The 21,723-nt window shown below is 40.6% G+C and overlaps 1 protein-coding gene across 6 annotated transcripts in view; it reads right to left on the minus strand.

The window, feature by feature from the left end:
* Window positions 1-643: 643 nt before the first annotated feature.
* GANC (glucosidase alpha, neutral C) overlaps window positions 644-21,723 on the minus strand; it is a 28,769-nt gene continuing 7,689 nt past the window's right edge. The window contains exons 7-24 of one of the 6 annotated variants that reach the window (XM_075754411.1): window positions 21,630-21,696; window positions 20,148-20,244; window positions 19,390-19,570; window positions 18,362-18,515; window positions 16,897-17,132; window positions 15,606-15,732; window positions 14,641-14,720; window positions 13,637-13,780; window positions 13,136-13,232; window positions 12,656-12,757; window positions 11,914-12,157; window positions 10,181-10,245; window positions 8,997-9,073; window positions 7,710-7,784; window positions 7,162-7,275; window positions 5,596-5,708; window positions 3,959-4,062; window positions 644-3,079 (exon numbers count right to left, since the gene is read on the minus strand). In XM_075754411.1, the coding sequence (XP_075610526.1) occupies window positions 2,970-3,079; window positions 3,959-4,062; window positions 5,596-5,708; window positions 7,162-7,275; window positions 7,710-7,784; window positions 8,997-9,073; window positions 10,181-10,245; window positions 11,914-12,157; window positions 12,656-12,757; window positions 13,136-13,232; window positions 13,637-13,780; window positions 14,641-14,720; window positions 15,606-15,732; window positions 16,897-17,132; window positions 18,362-18,515; window positions 19,390-19,570; window positions 20,148-20,244; window positions 21,630-21,696 (2,187 nt within the window). In that variant the 3' untranslated portion in view covers window positions 644-2,969. Of the gene's footprint in view, window positions 3,080-3,958; window positions 4,063-5,595; window positions 5,709-7,161; window positions 7,276-7,709; window positions 7,785-8,996; window positions 9,074-10,180; window positions 10,246-11,913; window positions 12,158-12,655; window positions 12,758-12,795; window positions 12,816-12,855; window positions 12,906-13,135; window positions 13,233-13,636; window positions 13,781-14,640; window positions 14,721-15,605; window positions 15,733-16,896; window positions 17,133-18,361; window positions 18,516-19,389; window positions 19,571-20,147; window positions 20,245-21,629; window positions 21,697-21,723 lie in introns of those variants that run through there. The other 5 variants (XR_012835709.1, XR_012835710.1, XM_075754413.1 and 2 more) reach the window with 5 other exon arrangements.

A 21,723-nucleotide genomic window follows, 5' to 3' on the forward strand; every position in this document is an offset into this window, starting at 1 on the left:
CTGGGGAGGATCAAGTGAAGGATTAGCAGTGTTTTGTTTTGCCTTTTTTTTTTCTTGGGATGGTCAGCAAGTGTCAGGGTACAATGTGCTGCTACTGCTACAGCTAACAGTTCAGCTAGTGCCTGCAGAGGGAATGGCGAGTGGATGTGCACTTCTCACTTCTAACCCAAAGTTGTTCTTTACAGATGTTCAAGAGTATTTTGTGGTTATGCCTGTTCAAAAACCAGCTTCTCCTTTTCTTATTTTTTTACTGGACAGATGTTTTGGTATGTAGGTCTTTTTTGTGAGAAACAGCAGTTGCTAGTAAAAGACAAATGGTGTCTTTAAAGAAACACAATTTACCATAGAGAAGAATGGATGTGCTGTCTGCTACAAACAGCAAAATAAACCCTTTGTCCATTAGGAATTAAACCACTTTTGCGATGGAATTTCTTGCAAGCAGAAGTACCCCAATAGCTGACTTCTTCAGACAGAGCAAAACTGAACTACATAGATGATAATCAGTTTAATTTTAATAAAGTTTTATCTCCAGTTGTTTTCACTAATTGAATTAAATTATTTTTTTGTGAAGATATACGATAAATTTATTTCTTCATTTTTGGCATAAATATGTGGAAAAGTATGTGAATTGCTACAGATATCAGTGTAAAAGATATTCTTTAAAATTTATTTCCTCATGTCTAAAGACACATCTGCTAAGATCTTCAGCAACTAATTCCTACTGAAATCCACAGATGTTAGGCACGTCATACTACTGAAAATCTGACCCATGAGTACTTACTATAGTGCAGATATCATACTGAGGGCCAGAGTATAAAAGCTAGTCATTCACCTTAACCAGATACCCTTGGAATAATACTTGGTAGTGATTGTCAACAGTAGAAAGATGGCTGGAAGGAATAACACATGTAACTCGCTCCATTGTTACTTTATTTCGCTTACTTTCTAACTTCAGAAATACCAATTAAAACATTTCATCAAAAATACTCCAGACAATAATTACATCCCATCAAAAGCACTACTATGCTTAAACATAAGAAACAGTCGTCAATTAAAGCTTAGAAGCTGATAGAAAAATAGGGTCTTTCTCAAAAATAGGCTCTCTTTCTTTTCTCACAGACGTAAAAGATCTATTTGCTACTGTTCTACCTAGATTAACTCGTCTGCATTAAGCCCAGCAGTATTTAGGCTGCCAGTTCCTGGAGTGGAGCCTTACGCTGCCTGCTAGAAGGGGCTGACAAGCAGCTCTGCAGAACAAAAAAGAAGGAACCTAAGGGTCTGGTGGGGAACAAACGGCACTTGGTAGTCAAGAGCAGAGCAGTCACAATTTGCTCTCACACTTGCTATTCCCAGAAATCTGCCCTGCAGAGGACAAACAGCAGCAGGTGGGAATGACTGACGAAGCACAGGGAGGACTTAGAAGAGTAAGGAACAACGTACAAATGGACTGTTACGTTACCTTTAGTTGGCAAAAATGGTGACCGTCCTTCCCTGTTTCCTAAGAGTTAATTTACTGATGTTTTTAGAAAATACTTCCTTATTTTGCTAAAAGATATTAAGTAAATTTTGCCCTTTTATATCCACAAAACCCAATTGATGGCATGTTCAGGTTTGACTCAAAGCAGAACTGGTTTTAAAATTATAGCTGACAAGTATAGCAAATGGAAAGGGCAAACAACTTGAGCTGTGGATCGACGGTAGCCTGCGAAAAGAGATGGCTGGTATCGACAGGGCTGTGCGAACAGGCAGGATGTAGGGTATGGGGTGCTCAGGATGTCTCCTAATTTTGAAAGCGAAGGAAGCATCAGGACACACCAGTTCTGTTTGCAGAGATGGTGGGAAAAGGAGGCAAGGGAACATTAGGGTGAGTTGTAAGAGAACAGGGGAATAAGCATGAAGTGGGATGGCTAAATGCAGAATTAATCCCATTAAAATTACAAATATGCTTCATAAATACCAAGCTCAAATCTCAGCCAGATTCTAAAAACTGACCAAGAAATTACTAAAATATATGTAAAGGAAGCCAAACCTTGGCAAGAGTTGGAGGATGTGGAGAAGCAGAGCTGTCCATAAGCAGAGTTGCTTCCCTGGGCTGGCTTAAGCAACGATATTCAATCATCCAAAAATGCCAGTTCTTTCCTAGCAAGCAGTACTTGCAGAGAGAGGGGAACAAGAACGTGGAAAATGTTTCCACATGAGTCTAGCTGCTACCCTAAGGTAGTATCGCACTTATGTAGACCCGTGCCTTTCCAAAATCCAAATACTAGTTTCAAAGCGAGCTGTTGAAGAGACTTCTGCCCTCCCACGTTACAGTCTTTTCCTATTGTACAACTGACTAGCACAACCTACTCAGACCTTACCTTCCATGACTGAACTGTTTGCCTTGCCCGTTGTTTACTTTCCTGAACCGACTGCCTAATTTTGCATTGTCATCAGGACTGGAAAGGGGAAGTGTCTGTAATCACACTGGGTGGCTCCTCCTGGGTTTGCTTTCACAAGGCAGCTTGCAGGCAGAACTCTGATGATAACCTCTGCGCCTGGCATATCTACTGATGCTGCTTGTCCAACTGGCCCAGATCTGCTCAAGTACTCCAGTCTCTGAATAGTGGGATTTCCAAATACTTACATTAAACCCCATGCCAATGAGCCACAATCTCACGCGATTAATTTATGATTTTTTGGTGCAAGTGAAGGCAGAACTCAATCTTAACGCCTAACTGAAGCTAGCGTGGAGCAGACAGTATTTAGCTTTTTTCCCTGACGATACAATCCTATTACTTTTGCCAAACAGAAGAGCTATCCAAGTTTAAACTACTACTTTAAAAGAAGATTTGTAGGAAATGTTAGTTTGGGGTGTGGGTGGGAAATATGTTCCTTGATTTGACTGGATTCAAGTGAACAGTTTAAGTCCTCCCAACTTAGTTCCCCTCAACCTCTCAATGAATTCTCTGAAGAAGCTGTGTCTCCTTTCAGTTGATGCAAATCTCCCAGTCAGCATCAACACTCAGGGCTAAATTTTCCAGCGTCAGCGCAGAGGTCTTCATATCGTATGTGAAAACCACTTCTTTTTCTTTCCCATCTGAACAGGACAAGAGAGTTTACTATGTGATTTAAGAAGAACCCTTCTGAAACACAGTTACACGTGACTCCCTCAAGTTTTTAATTCAGAGTGTCCCTGCCACTGGTGGAAAGGATTGATTAAAAAAGAAATAATAGTCAAATCTGCCCAGTATACACATAAGAATGCAGCAGAATTGGAAAAACTATTTCTTTTTTTTCTGACCCTTTAAACTATGGTACATCAAACTATGGAACTATTCAAGGATTTTTCTGAAAAAAGTAACCCTTGTTTCAGCATAGGTCTTCCTCCAAGCACCCTAAAGTCCTTGAGATTGACAGGTGGGGGCAGAAAGTCCATGTCCACATGATTCCCAAAGTGAAGGGATGAGCTTGGAAAGCAGCCAGAAATGATAAAGCCTTTCTGTAGATGCTACTGCCTATCCATACAGGATCCTTCACAACTTCTAGAGCTCCCCACAGAGTTGTAAACTCGAGACACTCTTGAATGAGCAAGAAAACAGAAAAGTAATTCTGTTTTTGTCTGCAAGCTTACAGATCTGAGCAAACAGTCCTTCGTTTGAAATGCTATCTCTGGTCATATTCTGTGCAGGGCAAAGTTATCTGAACTTGTTAATTCTGAACTACTTTTACTGATGTATCTATCACCTTCAAAGCAAGTGCGCTTCAGTTCTGCATGTAATATTAGCGGTGAGCAGCTGCTGGCTCCTTTTACCAAATTCTGTCCTTGATATCAAAAAAGTAGCAAAGAAACTAAACAAAGATGCTCCCTATGCTGTAACACTTCCTTTATAGAGCTGTCAGTTTGCCACCTCGAGTGAATGGCAGCAGAACAACAGCATTTCAAAACACTGTAGTAAAATAGAAGTCAGTTAATTACCCTTGGAACAGGCTGTCACAAAAGTGGGTTGCTGTACAAATCCCAGAACTATCACTCGTTCAACCACACATGTAGTGTGGTATTTTCCGCTTTCATCTGTGCAGCTGAAAAAAGAAAATTATTTCATATACATTAGTTTCTGTCCATCAGTAGAAGTTCAGCATCATACAGAGAAAGCACTACTTCAGTTTCACCCTGAAAGTTCCCTGTACTGGTTTCCTTTCCTCTACGTACTTTTCTCCTGAAACAAGCAAAACCTTCTCCCATTATCAGCTAATTTTTCACTGCATAGCAGATTTCACAAAGTTAGAAGACAAAAGTTCGAGAAGATATTTTGTGGCAAAAAGCATGGCTTTGACAACCAGAAAAATTCTCAATTTTTGCAAAATGGTAGTTAAAACTCCTAAGTGTAAATGTAAAGCTAATTTTAATATTTTTCAAGATGTTTCAATCTGAGGCAAAATTACCTTTCATTTTGTAGCTAATTTTTTATTAACAAGCTCTACCAGAACCAGAACTCAAACCAAAAAGAAACTTTCCTTTCTGGAGTGAACAGAATGTTTTATCATTCATCTCAAAATGTCTTTTTTCCAACTTTTAGATTTGCAATTTAGCAACATTTTTCTTTTCCACCCTGAATTTTTAAGCTTTTCAAATTCTGTATCCCAGATAAAGAGATCTGAAGCATACGTTTAACCACATTATCCAAGCTAGTCTACTGTTTTGCTCTGTGTTAAATTTTGTAGTTTTAGCACCACCTCCTGCATATTTTTGAACCATGAAGGAATAAAGAAATGCCTGTAAAATCACCATTTATGCCCCATGGGCAACATACCTCAATAGCGAAAGTGTCATAGCTACATATTTAGCATCTCCTTCCTGACAAGGAGCTATGGATATTTTTGGCTTTTAAGTTGTTTCACGCAATCTTTGCAGGTTGTGTCCCCTCATGCTTCCTTTCAAGTGCTTTTCTTGTGTATTCTACCATGCTAATATATATGGTGCATTTGTTGATGACTTTTGGAGACCACACGTAATGGTGTCTGTTTGTGGTTCCCACACAGAATCATAGAATATCTCAAGTTGGACAGGACCCATAAGGATCAAGTCCAACTCCCTGCTCCTCACAGGACTACCTAAAACTAAATCATGTGACTAAGAGCATCATCCAGACGCTCCTTGAACTCTGGCAGGCCTGGTGCCTTGACCACTTCCCTCGGACTGTGTTCCAATGACCGACCACCCACTCAGTGAAGACCTTAGAAAAATACATCTTAGAAAATACAAACACTCCAGGTGTTGCCTATTTGCAAATCTCCCAGTTTATCTTCTTTTGTCTCTCTGATAGGCTTTACTCTTGCTGATTACTTTCTTTGTATTTGAGTAGATCTGTAGAATCTCTAATTTGACCAGACTGAAACAATATGAGACAAGCCAGTATTTCATGTGTTGCTGCCCTTAGATTTATGCAAAACATTGTTTACCTCTGCAGTTTTATGACAGTTTCTGTGTGCACTGGGACTTCACTAAGCCATAAATGAGACTAATATTTCTACATTTGTAAGAAGGCCTCATGAACTAGAAAAGGTATTTCTAGTGACAGTGTGTTGGTGGCTTTTGTCCATAACTGCTGTTACCTGGAAGAGAGAATGTTCTTGTGGAAAGTGAATTTCCGATACAGGAACTGCTTCTTGTGGAGATATTGAAATGAATGCCCATCATCTAGGTAGAGCTCACCTGTTGCACAAGCCTGTGAAAAACACCAGATGGAGTACAAATTAACAGCGGCTTCTAGTGCTGGACAATGAAACTAAAAATCATAGAATCATAGAATGGTTTGGGTTGGAATGGATCTTAAAGATCATCTAGTTCCAACCCCCCTGCTGCAGGCAGGGACACCCCGTCTCACTACATGTTATGCTTCATAGTGATGAGTGTGTGTTTGCTTTTTAGTGACTTGTATCACTGAAAGGCTTGGGGAGTCCAGCTCTGAGAGTGCTTAAAGACTTGAAATCCTGGTTTTGTAAACTGATGTGGGTGCCAGCTGTCACATCATTTACTAGAAAAGACAGGTGTGGGTAGTTCTCTCTCTGTGTCCAAGAGGAAGTTTGTGGCCTGCTCATTCTCTGCTCCTTCCTCCAAGAGACTAGAGGAATCATAGAATCCAGAATGGTTTGGGTTGGAAAGGGCCTTAAAGATCATCTAGTTCCACTCCCCTGCCATGGCCAGGGACACCCTCCACTAGACCAGGTTGCCCAAAGCCTCGTCCAACCTGGCCTTGAACACTTCCAGGGAGGGGGCATCCACAACTTCTCTGGGCAACAGATAGGAGGGCTGAGAAAGGTCAGAAAAATGTTCTGCCTCTGCTATACTCAGATAGTCTCACTTCGAGGGAACAGTGGGAGGGAGGTGGGAGCCCCCCCAAATAGGAGAAATGGAGGAGAGCCATTAGGCATAGAGATTACTATTAGGCAGTGTGCGCTTGCAGCCCAGAAAGCCAACCGTGTCCTGGGCTGCATCAAAAGAGGTGTGACCAGCAGGTCGAGGGAGGTGATCCTGCCCCTCTACTCTGCTCTTGTGAGACCCCACCTGGAGTACTGCATCCAGCTCTGGGGCCCCAGTACAGGAGAGACATGGAGCTGTTGGAGAGAGTCCAGAGGAGGGCCACAAAGCTGAATGGAGGGCTGGAGCACCTCTCCTATGAGGACAGGCTGAGAGAGTTGGGATTGTTCAGCCTGGAGAAAAGGCAGCTCCAGGGAGATCTAATTGCGACTTACCAGTACCTGAAGGGGCCTACAGGAAAGATGGTGAGGGACTGTTTATGAGGGAGTGTAGTGACAGGACAAGGGGTAATGGGTTTAAGCTGAAGGAGGGTCGATTTAGATGAGATGTTAGAAAGAAATTCTTTACTGTTAGAGTGGTGAGGTACTGGAACTGGTTGCCCAGAGAGGCTGTGGATGCCCCCTCCCTGGAAGTGTTTAAGACCAGGTTGGATGAGGCTTTGGGCAACGTGGTCTAGTGGAGGGTGGCCCTGCCTGTGGCAGTGGGGGTTGGAACTAGATGATCTTTAAGGTCCCTTCCAACCCAAACCATTCTATGATTCTATGTAGATACCACTGTGCTGACTGAACAGGCAACAAGGACCTAAAAAGGCCAGATGGAGTAAAAGACAACATTGTAAAGGGAATGTCATCTCAGACTACCTCTGTGTCTAGGGCTACGTGGAGTTCATAAGAAATATGTATCATCCATTCAGTGGATTTTCCAGCCGTGGTCTTCAAAGGTATCACAGTGCCCCCCCGCTGGAACACAGGGATCTGTGGAAAAACAAACCCAGGGTAGAAAGGTTCATACTCTCTGATCATATAATTTTAACTTGGAACAGAGATAACTGAAGCTTGCTCTTATCAAAGCTCAGAAATGAACTTTTACCACAAGCATGTAAAGAAAACTATTCAACTAACAATTGGAATAGTAGTAATCTTCCTGTATGTGTACAAGCGAAATAACTTTGCTTAGAGAAGTCACCCTTACATTATCTTGCTTCCCTCTACCACTAGGACACATTAGTGTTCCACCTAACAACAAAGAGATGGGACTTTTCCTTCTCTACAAAAAATATTTTAGATTACATTCCTACAAGGAAATTGAAATGTCACTTCTGATTTTGAACGTTGACAAAACAAAAGCTTATTTGTTTGGGGGGTTTTTTTCTGCTCCAAGGAAGTGGTATTTTAAAACAAAAACATACATTCTCCAGTGTTACTGGGATCTTCAGAGTGCCTGGATCTTCCATTCGTTTAAATTTTCTGAAATCATACCACATCTAAGAAAAGTAAAAAAAGAATGAGCATGACATATATGGCAAGATTTGTTCCCTCTGCAGATGCAGTTACTCTTCTGCTTAACCTTACTGTCACTATTGCTAACAACCTATCTGATGCGCAAGAAGTAGCACTTACTTACTTTTTAAATCAAATGACCTTCTGGATGGAAAGAATAAATTCTTATTCCTGAAGCACAAAAATAAGCTGATCTGTTCTACAGTTTGCATAACATCTGGCATGTCTTAAAGCATCTGGAAGTACAAAACAATTAAATACCTTTTTTTTCCCTCTTAAATCTAGAAATGGTGAGTTCCAGAATAAGCATATTTATATTGATGTGAAAATTAACAACAAAGTTGCTAATAACAGCTCACAAAAAAAGAGCTACATCTGAAACTCCCCATGCACCACACTTGCCAGCAGCTTTAACTGCTTTCAGTGTCCTAGGCAGCCAATTCCCACAGAAATCTTGATAAAAATATTTTTCTTAACTTGTTTGGAGAGCTTAGGCTAGTTTTCTCCTTATATTGAGAAGAATTCTAAGCGTCCGCAGGTGCATTAGTGGAGTCACAAGGCTCTGCATGGTCTCACTGTCTTTCTGCTGTCTTTCCTCTCATTCCTCTCTAGAGTCTCAGGCTTTCCCTTAGGAGCTATTTTCCCCAAATCGTTTCCCTTCCTCCACCTCTCAGCTGCTGCAGCCAAACGCTTTTTGCAGGAGTGGATCACACTGCCATCCTGTGGATAAATAACTTTACTTCAGAGAGGAACTGATCTCTACATGTCAGTCTTTGTTGCACACATCCCAGGCTACTGAGGCTTGTACTTCCTTGTTATAATTTTCCCTCCCCACAGCTACCCTCTGATTTCCTTATGACTTTTCTTCAAAGATCCGTTTTCTTCCACATAAAAGAGAAGTTTAACCCAAAGAGAAATGCATGAAAAAAGGGAATTGACAATTTAGTGAAGCAGTTTTCTGGTGTTCCATGAGAAGCAGCAAGCCTTGAGGGGAGGTTTAAATTATAGGAGACCTGAGATTTGAGCAGCAGCTCTCGGAAAAGCAAGAAAGTAAATTTATTGTGAGCCAAGCATGCAAGGTATCAAGCTGGAAGGAAGGTTAAGAGTGGCACAGAATGGCCGGCCAGCACTTGGCAAAGCAGCAGTGCTCAGCAGTTATGAGATGTTGGGTTGAACAGCTTTATATTCATCCGTACCTCTTCTGACCCTGGAAGCAGAACACTCACTGCCTTGGCCTCTTGCTCCGTGACTGGATGCACCAACAAAGCATTTCCTGGAGAAAAACATAAACAGAGCTGTGGTCCTCAAGGCTGTGTCTCATCGGAGCAGAAGCTGTGTGCTCTGGGGCTGTCAGACTCCCATAGCCATTTTAGGGGCTTGCTTGGACATGCCATATGCTTAGGTTCACTTTCTACTGGAAAAAAAGACATGTGGAGGGAGCTGATGGCTGCTTGGGTCTTGTTCTGTTATGGCAATGGAATGTAGCTGGGCTGCAATGTATACCCACCTTGGAGGGACTTCTGGGTCCCTCATAGTCTAAGAGATGACCGCCTGGTTGCTCTTTGGTTGAACAAAAAAATACACTTTTCTAGCCATAAGAGTGTAAGACAGGAATGTTTTTGTGGAAAAAAATAAAAAATGCTTAAGCATATTACACTGCAGATGGTTCTTCTTGACTCCTAAAAAAAATACATTTATGTATATAGACTGTCCATTTTGATATACAGCTTCTTTCCTTGCCCACTGGTGATGCAAGCTGAACTCCCAGAGACCTCTGAAATGCTCTGCTTCACCACACTCAGCTTCGCTGCTATGTCCTGCCTACCTTGGTCAGACTTTTGCATTAGAAGTGAATGTCCCTTCATTTGAAAGCCATTAGTAGGCACTCTTGAGACCAGAGGTAACAAAAAAATAATGAAATACAACATTCCTTTCCACTCTCTCTTCCCATATAGGCTGAATGTGCTTTACACAAACACACTCATCTCTTAAGCTTAACTTCTGAGAAAACTGACTTTAGCAGCCAGCCATATTGAAGTAAAAACCAATCGGGTTTGGATGGTAGCTGCTTGCTACTGTCATTTCTGAAGCAGACTGTGGTCTTAGCTGCTACAGTGAACTTCCATGTTTCAGGTCAAAACTGACCATATTTTTCAAACTGACTAGTGAGATTGAACTCAAGTTTTTGCATCTCATATGACCCCTATTTTTAAAGTGCTCTTAAAATCAGATCCCTTAAAGAGGTCTCAAGTTCTATATTCAGTTACAATATAATTTTTAAAAGTCTTGGGAAGACTTTTCATGTTTTCTTGTCATGCGACACTCTATCACCTAAAAATATTTAACTCAAATTCCAGAGAATGGGAAGACACCCGCTTACCCAGCATGTACTCATTTTCCACACCGAAAGTTTCTATTTCCCCTGGAAACTCTACCCAGAGAGGCCTGCAGAAAGACAGACAGTGGGATTCAGTTAGTTTCTCCTCTCCCACCAGCCTGCTAAAGGCCTTCTGGCATTTTTCATGCTCTATTTTCTCCCTCTTTTTACAAGGTACAGCTATCAAGAACTGAAAATAGGGCAAGGTCTTCCTCTGTGCCTTAAAGTACACCTTTTGAGTTGCTGATGAGAGGTCCCAGTATAAGATCGGTTAAGGCACTTCAATATATTTATGGTTTGGTCTTCTGCAGCCTCACTTTCTTCCCTCCTGCCTTCTTCCTCACAAACTTGCACTACATATACCTTCCTTCTAGCAAAGGAGAGATGGACGAGCCTTTCTGTCACAGTCTACCAGCAATGCTGACACCTGATGAGCTAGTCCCTGAGGCACAGTCCTTCCTGTTCTCAGCAGCTCACTGCTGCTTTTCTACCATGTCTCCTCCTGGTCACGACTGAAAAACCTGCACCAGAATTTAATTTTCAGTCTTTCTCTAAAAAGCATAGTGCAACAACCATCTCGTTTAAAGTCTGAGAGATTATGACAATAACAACTCATTCCGAGACAGGGTCTGGATTTCCTTACACAAAAAGCATGGCTCACCTGCTCACTCATAGGCATCCACTTGTTCACTGCAGCCCTCTGTTCACGTGCTTGCTAATGAGACACATTTTCCACTCTGCTTATCTCAGTGAGAAAAATACCATGCTTCCTCTCTAATTCTGTACCTACTACAGTGAATTTAACATAATGGAAGTTTTACTTAATATTGTGGGCAGTGCACATGTCAACATAAGCTTCATTTCAAGACAGAAACCCACTAAGTCAGTGCATACAACAGAGACATCTACACCTATACATGCGCAGACAGATGGTCACGCTATGTCTGTAATGCAAATCATCTTCAAAACTCAAACCACTCAACCCTTGTCAAAAAGACCTTTATGTTTTTAAAACTTAGGAGATGTATTGTATTTGCATAACAATAAGTAAAGGTAAACGTGGTGCAAAACAACAGTTCTAGGGCAACCTCAAAGACACAGCAATATCAGAGAGATTAATGACATTGATCTCTTGCTGAAAGGATTGTTGAATTCAGTTCCACGGAGGCACTTTCTTAGAGGTTAGAGAGCAGCAGCAGAGAAGTTTATTTTCTAATTTCATTTCTGTGCTAGATTATTAGATTCTCTACTAAAAGAAAAATTATAAGAAATACCGTGGAGAGAAATGATCAAATTATCAGTATGAAATAAGCTTTTAAAACAGTAACAAATATTTTCACAAGGGGCAAAATGGCCTTTATGTTTTTAGGTCAGCAAGTTCAAAGTCCATTAAGCACTGTTTTAAGTGTGGGTTGGAATGTTACATAATGTTCTTGATCATAACTAGAATTTGGGAGTCCACAGTACTTTAAAAACACATTTAAAGTCTGTGCAGTGTTTATTGAATTAGTGCGTTCCAGGTGTCATTTGTAAAAAACCCCGAAACACGTATTTTCCTCTGAGAACACTACCAAAGCTTGCTTAATGGATGAAACAGAATTTAGTAAATTTTGTGTGTGTTTTTCTTTTTTAATATTTAAATAAGTAATCACAAAAGTAAGAGACAGTAATTTAACTTCCCTCCTCCAAGTAACTTCCTGAAGATAATCACTAAACCTCCTGACCTATGCTCTTACCTCATAACCGGTTCAGCCGCTGTGTGTGCCCGATAGAACAGTGTGTATAAGTATGGCAGGAGGACGTAGCGCTCTCTAATGGCTTCCCTGATGATCTGGGTGTTCTTCTTCCCAAAGAGCCACGGTTCTCGCCGTTTGCTCTCCATGTTAGAATGACCTCTGAAGAAGGGCTGGTAGGCTCCAGCCTGATACCAGCGAACAAGTAATTCTGGTTCTGGATCTCCAATAAACCCTCCCACATCAGCTAGATATTGCGCAGACAAATAAAAATACACATTTTTGGAAATTATTCTGAAAAATGTGAAGCTCTCCTGTAACAAACATTCCAAGTGTATAAATCCATGCATTTCACAGTGTGCTTGCAGTTCTGCTGTTTGGTAGCTGCTTGTCCAAGTAAGAGTGGAAAACTAGTGTAATAAGTTATCCTTTAATAAAAATCTCAAAAGAGCTTTTGTAGGCCGAGTGCCTTCCCTGATGACAGAGGACTGTCACAGTGATGCTACGGAACATCACCTGAGGACCGCTGCTCCAGATGGGATGCAAACACTACATAAGAGTTAGTGGAGAAATGATGGTGAAAGCCAGGTTATTGGCTTCTGAAACCAGACTAATCTGTGAAACTGCCTGGAAATGCACTGGATTGTTGAGCTTTCCACCATCTGTGTTGAAGTCTATCTTGAGATACAAGCTTGGCGGCACCAGTGACTTATGCATAGTGAGCAATTCCAGCTAAACACCTTACCTCCACAGAATGAAATCCCTGCCATGCTGATAGTGAGAAGCATTGGAATGGATATTTTCAAGTAACTCCATTCTGCCGTGTTGTCTCCAGTCCACACTGCCCCTGGAAATACCCAGTTTCAGCATTACACAGGAAAGTTGGGGGTATGCTTCAGTTTATGCTTGCAGTTCAGGAAAGAAGACAAGAATGGTCATGAACTACTGGTGAACTGCTGCTCATTGCAACTTTTTTTCTTTATTCATGCATGCTCCTGAAATATGCAATAAAAGTAGGTAGTGGTTTGTCACAGGACACAGGTTGTTATTCTGCCTTAAACTTGTACACACTTTGCCAGCCCCTCCTGATTTTTTAATTACTTGCACTCTTATGAGCTCACCATGTCAGTGTTTCTAAGTTTCTGTCCTCTCTAGACTTAACTACTATACACCGAAATTAATGGAACAAAGCAGCATGGAAGGCATCCAGCTAGTCCTTACTTACCATACTTCTGTGATCCAGCAAAGAAAGATCGTGTGAGGACAAATGGTCTCTCTTTTCCTGAAGAACGTCTGATGAGTCCTTCTGCAGTTGCCATTTGCTGAAAATCATGAATATAAAAGTCAGGAAGACAAAGTCTATAATTAGGATATTTGCTACACTGCCTTTTCAGCCCCTGCAAGGCAGGAAAACTAAGAAATCTGTACCCACAAATAATACATATTATTAAAGCAACACTTTCTTACTAGAATATATTTGAACAAAAATAATTATTAATATTGTGTAGTCACAGCAAATGTCATTCACATTGTTGTGGTAGAAAGGCACGGATGTTGTTGCATTTTCTTGTGACCAGTGACAGAATTTATTTCAAATATAGCAATATCTAGCACAGCACAGTTTCGGTCCTTGATGGAGGTTATAGAATACCTACTACTGTGTAAATTACCACATTAGACATACTCCATGAGAATAACTGCTGCTTTGTGTCTCCAGATACTCTACCTGGTAGAATCCGTAGAGGTTGTGTACTTCCCGATGCTCCCAGTTGTTGTAGTGCACAGCATCTTTCTGCATTGTTAGTTCTGCCCCTTTGAAGACTGAAGGCTCATTCATGTCATTCCATACAAAGAGGATATTAGTGGATCCCTATGACGCAGGGTTGCAATTAGGACATAACAGAGCCATCGCTGTAACTTAGTCTGTTTATGTCCAGTGGGTGTCTGACCAGTCTGGGGTATGAGTAGAAACAGCAGCAGCAAAGCAAGACATGGTAATTATACCCCTGTGGTCACCTGAAAGGTGACAGTCATTCATCTCATCTCTCTTGGTGGCCCTTCTGGTTAGGGTGGCAGCCCACAAGCCCACTTGATTTTTGCAATTCTTACAAAACTCAGTAGGTACTTGCTATTCCTGCCTTCTGGCGAGGGAAAAGAGGCAGGGAAAAGAGAAGTATTAAATAGCCATGAGGAAAAAATCAGAAAAGGCATGAAGAGAAAAACTGGAGAGGAAAAGCAGCATGGGAAGTGTCTACTACGCATGTCTACTAGGGGAGTGGTTTCAACTTTGTGGTGGGGCAAGGGGGGAACTGGAGGTGTCCAGAGTGTTCACTAGGCAGGAGTGCTGGAAGGAAGGTCAGGGTGAAGGGACCATGAGCTATGAGAGAGCATTCCCACGTCACTCCTTGTGTGCTATCATGGCAGTAAAAGCTGGAATTGCAGCAGCTGTCTTAGATTATGGGTTGCTAAAATGCCTGCAGTCTGTCCATCCTGCCATTGCAACTAAGTGAGCAGGTTCACTGGTGGCATATGGGTTCCAACTTTCTTAACGTAGACAAGTCCATGGAGAAAATAATTCTGTGGTACTTCAGCTTATCAAGATATTTTCCTCTACTTTATGATAATACAGCTACAAAAGCCACCAACTTGCTTAGCCAGTAGTTTATCTTCTCTCTTTTCCCCATTTTCAGGCTTTCTGGGATATGTAGATCAGAGCAAATAAATACACACCTTGTATGTTTTGAAGGCAAATTGATCTGCATACCATTTTCGCACTTCAGGATTGGTGAAATCCAGGTAACAAGAGGAACCTGTGGATGTGGGAGATCCCAATTATTGACTTGATTTTAAGGGCAGGCATGCGTTGTCTTTGCACATAAATACAGCAGCCCAAAGCTAGGATGCTTTCCATAATGGGCAGCAATAACGCAGTTGTTATTGTTTCTGAGACAAAAGCTCAAGAGCAAATTCCAGGCTGACTTGGAACTCAGTACACCCCTTGCCATGTTCTGCAGACCACCACATGTAGATTCTGGAGGTCTGAAGCTCAGCATCATTTCAGGATGACTGCTAGCAGTTTGAAATATGTTCAAATGTGAACAGGAAGCCAGGGGGAGACAGCATCCCTGGTATTTTGAGCTCTAACAGGAAAGTGTCACTGAGAAGCTGGATAACAACATCCTGCCATGCTACTAGAAGTTGTAATATGTCCTTGATTTTTCCCATATTCATTCCTTTGCCAGGACTGTGAGCTTTCTGCCTGTAAAGAAGGGGAACAACCTCTTTTGCCTCCCCACAGTGAGATCTCCTCATGAAAAATAACATGTCAAATCACTACATTATGATTGAATCAAAGTCTTCAATATCAGGGTTCACTTAATTTCATCCAGCCTACACAAGCTGTGCTCACTGCAACAGACCAGACTGCATTTCTGTTACCCAAGACAAGCTGGGAATAGGGATGGCTGTTCTGATCAGCAAAATCAACTTTTTTTAGTTCTAGGCACTGGGACTATCTGCAGATCCAATAGACTTAAGAGAGGAAGTTATATCATAAAGTATTTGAAATTATGAATACTTACAAAAAATGCAAGAAATTTAAGAATTTAATTCCACTTCCATGGGTCCCAATTAAACTATTCTGCAAAATTTTTAAAATAAACAGCTTGAAATGAAGAGACAGAGTGTTTTTTTACCTGGCCAACAGATGCCCTCAAAATCTCGCCCATTTCTGTCTTTCACAAAATATCCCTTTTCTTTTGCCTGTGAATACAGGGTATATGTGGGATCAACCTTAATGTGGGGATCTACAATGACAACAAGCTGGCAGGACAAGAAAATAAAATGAATCATTAGCATCAACTGTACTGAATAAAAGAGTAAGAGTTCACTTTTGATAAAAGGCAGATAATGATTTCACTTCAGGTTAAGAAGGTAGCTGTGTCACTAATTTTAGAAGCAGTTACCAGTTCTTGTATATACTGTGCTAGACTTATGCATAATAGCTGAATTCACAAGGAGAGCATGCTTACCCTTCTAAAATACGGGACAAAAAAAAAAATTGTCTCAGACAAAACCAAGTACCCCAACCCCTAAAAACACTCTGTTTAATTCACTGTAGTAGTCTGTGAATGGGAAAATATCTGACTTCCATGTTCATGTTCCTGCTTAAAACCATTTGCCTTAAGACATTTAAATATATCTTAGTTTTTATAGGATAAAACAGCAACAGAAGTTTCTAATGTTTTAAGCATCCACGTATTGTATTTTGCAGTTACTTTCTGCTGCCATTAACTGCCTTGCCATAAAGCCAAGAAAGTACTATAGCTTCAGCTAAGCGATTATAAAACTTGAATGCAATTTCAACAGTCTCCTGTTCATGGACTTTTGGCAAAGATCAAGCATTAAGCAATTGTACAACTTCTAGATATTAACTGTGTACATTTTAATACTTCTCTAATTCCAAGGAAAATATTTTAGCTGTAAGAGCAGAAATAAAGACTAAGCTAAAAGACTGCACATCATACCAGGACTTCACCAGAACCATTTAGTTTATGGTAAGTAATCGTATCAACATAAAGGACAAATCCCAGTTAGTATAAGCAGAAAATAAAAAGTATTATCAATACAAAGAAAAGCTGAAGCAAAGATAGCAACTGCCAATGGTGAAAGCTCACATTAAGCAGAAAGATATTCTACTGTGCTCATCAAGGACAGCACTGGCCTGCTTCTGTAAGATGGAGCTTCACATGGGTCAAACTTAGCCAGATGGTCAGGGTACAGAACAAACTATGAAATAATAAAACGGCACGAGGAGCTGAATTAAAGATAGCCAGCACACTGGAAGCACCACCAGACCGCAACACAGTCTAATTTACTCTCCTGTAGTTAAACTCTTTCCAGTATCTGAAGTACTGTGGTTAAAGCTATATTGGGTAGCTTCCCACTACAAAGAAATATTTTCTTTCTTCCTGCTATATTATTTACCTTGCGTTTTTTCTTCCTGAGATGTTCTTGCATCTTTCTGGGGTTCTGGAATTTCTTTTTGTCCCAAGTAAAATACCTCTTGCCATCTGTGTGCTCTATGTCCAGCCATATCACATCATAAGGAATGTCATGTTCATCAAAGCCAGCATCTACTGCCTTGATGTCTTGCTCATCTTCATAATTCCACCGGCACTGATGGTAGCCCAGAGAAAAAAGGGGGGGCAGGGCTTGAGTGCCTAGGAAGAGTATATGAATGAAGATAACACTGTTAATGCCCTTCAGGATTTTACCTAGAGACTCTAGAAGAGGTAACATGATTAATATGTATCTGTCTGAAGCTAGGGAATGCTGGTCTAAGTTGAGTCTAGAGCACGTTCTTCATACCAAAGTGACTGAATTCTTGAAATAACAAACATTACAACAAGCTCAACAGCCAGAAAGAGCAGAGGGCTGTAATGATAATACAAGAGTGAGAAGGAATTTGCTGTTCCATGATGCTGAAGTGTTATTCCAGTAACCAATATAATTTTATTCTTCAATTTTTTCTAACGTAAATATATTCTAGACTAGCTAATGGTCATTAATGCAAACAATTAAATAGATTTGCATCAGAAGGATGTAATTCCTGTGACTGCTTGAACCCGAGTAGTGTAACCAGGCCCACAGGTGCTGCAGTACAAGGAGAACCACGGAACTGCAATTGTTAGGCATTTTTAAAATTAGAAAACATGTATGCATGTACGCATATGGCAAAAGGGAGCTGGGAAACTTTCCTGAGTGTGCACTTCTGCTTGGCGAGATCGTGTTGTGATCTGGCTACTTTCCTATTCCTGTTTAGCTGAACCACATTGTCTCCATAACATCTGTGCAGCAAACAATCATTGCTAACACACTAAAAAACTACCAGGGATGTGTCTGTGCTTTGAATTCTCTTTAGCACATGAAGAATTTTGCTTTCGTAAAATGTTAGTCGTCTTGCCTCCATTTTTTCAGTCTCTTCCAGAGCCTCTTGCTTCTTTCCTTTCCCATATCTGCATGCCATCTCTGCTCCCTGCCCTAATGGACACAGAGGATGGTTACCCATCTTTTTTCTCTACTCTCCCGGATACATTACTCTGTAACTTCAGTCTTTTCTCATTATAAGGAGGCCTGTCTTCATGGTGACTGGCAGTTCTAGCCCCCTGTGTCTCATCTCTTCACCTAAGGGAGCAGTTTCACATAACAGTAGTTATGCTGGCTTCTCAATTAGGGCCACATTTGATTAGCTGCAGATGCTAGGGAAAGCAAGGATGGAGGCCTGTCTTCACAAAGCACCAGCCTTTGCTGTACAAACTGCAGTTTGGGAACAACTGGCCTCCTGCACACAATGAGCTAGGTAAATACTAACCCACTCTTGGGTACAGTACCTTCCTCAGAGAATCTCCCAGGTAAATGTACCATACGGACTCCAATTATAAGTTAGTACCTGTCAGTTGTGCAAACTGCTTGAAGACATCAAATGCAGTGGGTCCCATCAGCAGGAAAACATCAATGATCCCGCTTTCCGACATCCAGCGCACATTAGTTTGAGGCACTGCTCTTTGCTTTGCAGTCTCTGCAGCAGATCTGGATCGCTCATGCTTTGAAGGAAACCAAGGTAAAACCGAGTATCTTTATCAAACTTTTGTTCAATGAAGGAGCAAAGATGGAAACCCATGAAAATTCACTAACACATACCTGGCAGGTATTAGGAATACACACTGAATGTTTCCTATATATCCTTCACAAAGCCTTTGCCTTGCATACTGCTTATACAAAATAGAGTAATAGTTAATGAGGAAAAATGGGGAATGAGGGGCAAAGTAATTAAAGCTTTTCTGTAATTAAAGATTATGCATTTTCTGCAGGATCTTTGAGGATTTACTATATCATAAATAATAAAGAAAATTAATAATTTTAACCACATAATGAAGTGCTGGAATAAAGCAATATTTTTTCTGTTTCAATTTTAACAGAACTCATATGTTTGTGTTTCAAGAGTTGAGTGAGTTCATTTCCTGAACATTTTATGTTTCTTGAAGGTCAATTACACTCCACAGAAGAATGAGCCTGCTAAGCAGAAATGTATGACAATTCCATTAATTTAAAAACTCAGAAAAATTCCTCAAATCCAAGGGATTGTCAAGATTTTTGTCTACCCTTTTTTTCTGCCTGCTGCATCCAGCTCTGTAGATTTTTTTCTGCTCCAACATTACATATTTCCTCTCTGCCTTCTCCTATAGACCTGTTAAGATACAAGTTCTATAACTTAACTCTGAAAGGAGTCATCACCTTGGTCTTTTCCGTGGTTTAATACAACAAATTTAGCAGTAGGGAAGACAGGAGGAAGAGACTGACAGTCCTTCATTAGGGAGTGAAGGATAAATCTCCAATAATGTCGTTATGTTCCTGTTGGCCCTGCCCTGGGGTGTTTTCTTTCATTATTAAATTCTGAGGAAAGTAAGCTACACTCACCTCAGCTACTGCCTTTGTACTAATATCCACCAGTGTTTCTGAAGAGTTCAGCCAGAAGATCCCTGAAGTCCTGTTAGGCTTGTGTGCTAAGAGAAGGGGCACTGAACCATAAATGCCTATTTTGTCATGTACCTTGTGGCCAAAGATATCCAAATTATAAAGCCGGTAGGCATCACCATCACTAGGACAAACAAACAGATGTGTTTGTTATATATAAGCATCCTGCACTAGGCCAATTTTAGCTCTATTGCCATTCCACTAAACTCAGTGAACACTCAGTGAACACTGTATTATGGTCCTTTGTTTAGCATCCAGAGCTGAAATACGGACAGTCTAGATTACTGCTTCTTTGCTTTGGTCCTAGCTATCTGAATCAAATAACATTTTTGCTGCCACACTGTTCATTTGCTCTAAGTCCTAAAATATGAACTCTGAACTCTGCCATCCTCCCATGGAGTTGATCTTTTAAAAGTTCTGCTTAAATATGACCAATCTTGTGATTCAGAAGAAAACCTGCATGGAAAATTGACAGAGAACAGAAGGGGTCATGCATGAAATTGCAGGCTGGAAAGGGAAAGCACAGCAACTTATTTCATTTGGACAGGGGCTATGATTCAGTTTGCTGTATCATTAAGCTAAAATATATGCTATATAATACACATATCTCAAGCTGTTGTCTGCATTAAATTATTAAGACAATGTTACAGTTCTCCTCTACAAAAATGATACTGCTTTCACTAGCAATCTGCCACCTTTACCTGGTGTTTTTGAGAAGAAGTGCTTCTGTGTGTTGTGGTATTCCATAAACATGGTCAAATCCATGTAAAGAGAAGTCCATGCCTACAGAACTAGGACCTGTGGGAATAACGTTGAAAGAGAAGACCTCAGAGTGTCATTCTCAGGCTTAGCTGAAAGCAACAGAGCAGAGCAACCTAACTGAAAAAAATATTTAAAAGCAGGTTTTAATAGTTAATTCTTTCATGCTCGCTTGCAACTTCACTGTCATTATGACTTCTGTACTACAGAGGTAATGTTTTAAACAGATTTTATTGTATTTATTCTGATTTTGATCTGCTTAAGAAGATAAAATTAATCACTTTAACAGAAAAAAACCCACATGTAATAGTGAGTCACTTCTTTATCCTGTAGTGAAACTGCTTAAAATTATCTCCTGTTTCTATCCCAGTACCTACAAGCCAAGCCTTGCAGCACAGTGGTACAGCGCAGTGGACTTTAGGGTCAGAGTTGCCTGTTTTCTACTGTTCTTCTCTTCAGCCTCAGCCAGGGGAGTAGCATGCACAAGAGCCTCTGCCAGTGATATCATCTTGCCACATTGCTGACTCCAGAGCAACTTTTGGCAGGTGACCAGAGATCCTGTAGACTGACAAGCAGTGGCTTCAGGATCAGAACCTGACCATACGGACTTTATTCCTCCAACGCAGAGAAACAGAAAAACATGATGCTGACCTAATACATCAGATACAGCATAAACAGCAAGGGCAACAACTTCCAGCCCCTCTGAGTCTTGACTGTGAACTGAAGAAGCTCCTGTTAGCAAAAGGAAGCTCTTTCAGACTTCCTTCTCCCTACTACAGCTGCGGGGTAGTGCCGGTTACTATAAAAGTCTGCACGACAGTGGTGGACAAAGCTAAACAACTCAATTAATGTAGAATACAACTGGACAGCCAGCAGATTATCATAAATTTTGGTAATTAATAATTTAAATTGTATTTGAGCTAGACCTACGCGTTTCTATAACCTTCTTCTTACGCCTTAAGACAGCTCAGTATTTTCTTTTGTAGTCACCCGCTTAAAAAGTTTCTCTGTGACAATTATTAATGCTTAGATATCATGATTTCTAACATGTCATGAGAATAAACTACAAATGAAGTCAATGTTATGTGCTGATACTAAAAAAGAAAAAAAAAAAAAAAGAAATAATGCATCATATACCAGTCAGCCAATGCAAATAGGGTTATGCTGTGTCAGAAATGGCACACAGTGAGCTGACAAAATGGGTCATGTTTAATGTGTTCCCTCCTGAACAGAAATCTAATGAATATTTCCAGTACTTTTGTCAAATTTATTACCCGTCACGGATATCTGATAGGCAAGTTAAAAGGACTGAGCGAGACACTGATAAACATTAAGCAGCTAAACAGAAAGCAGACAGAAATATGAACAAACAGGTACTGTTTACAAAGCAGTAAAGCTGTTTTCAAAACTAGACTGAGACTTACCATGAGCTTTGATGTCTAAGAAACTGCCAAATTTCTCTTGCCAGAGACCTAGAGCCTCTTGTTTCTCCTGCATAAACAGAAATAGCTAAGCCTA

The sequence above is a fragment of the Balearica regulorum genome, chromosome 5 (genome assembly GCF_011004875.1).
Source record: "Balearica regulorum gibbericeps isolate bBalReg1 chromosome 5, bBalReg1.pri, whole genome shotgun sequence".
NCBI classification, from domain to species: Eukaryota; Metazoa; Chordata; class Aves; order Gruiformes; family Gruidae; genus Balearica; species Balearica regulorum.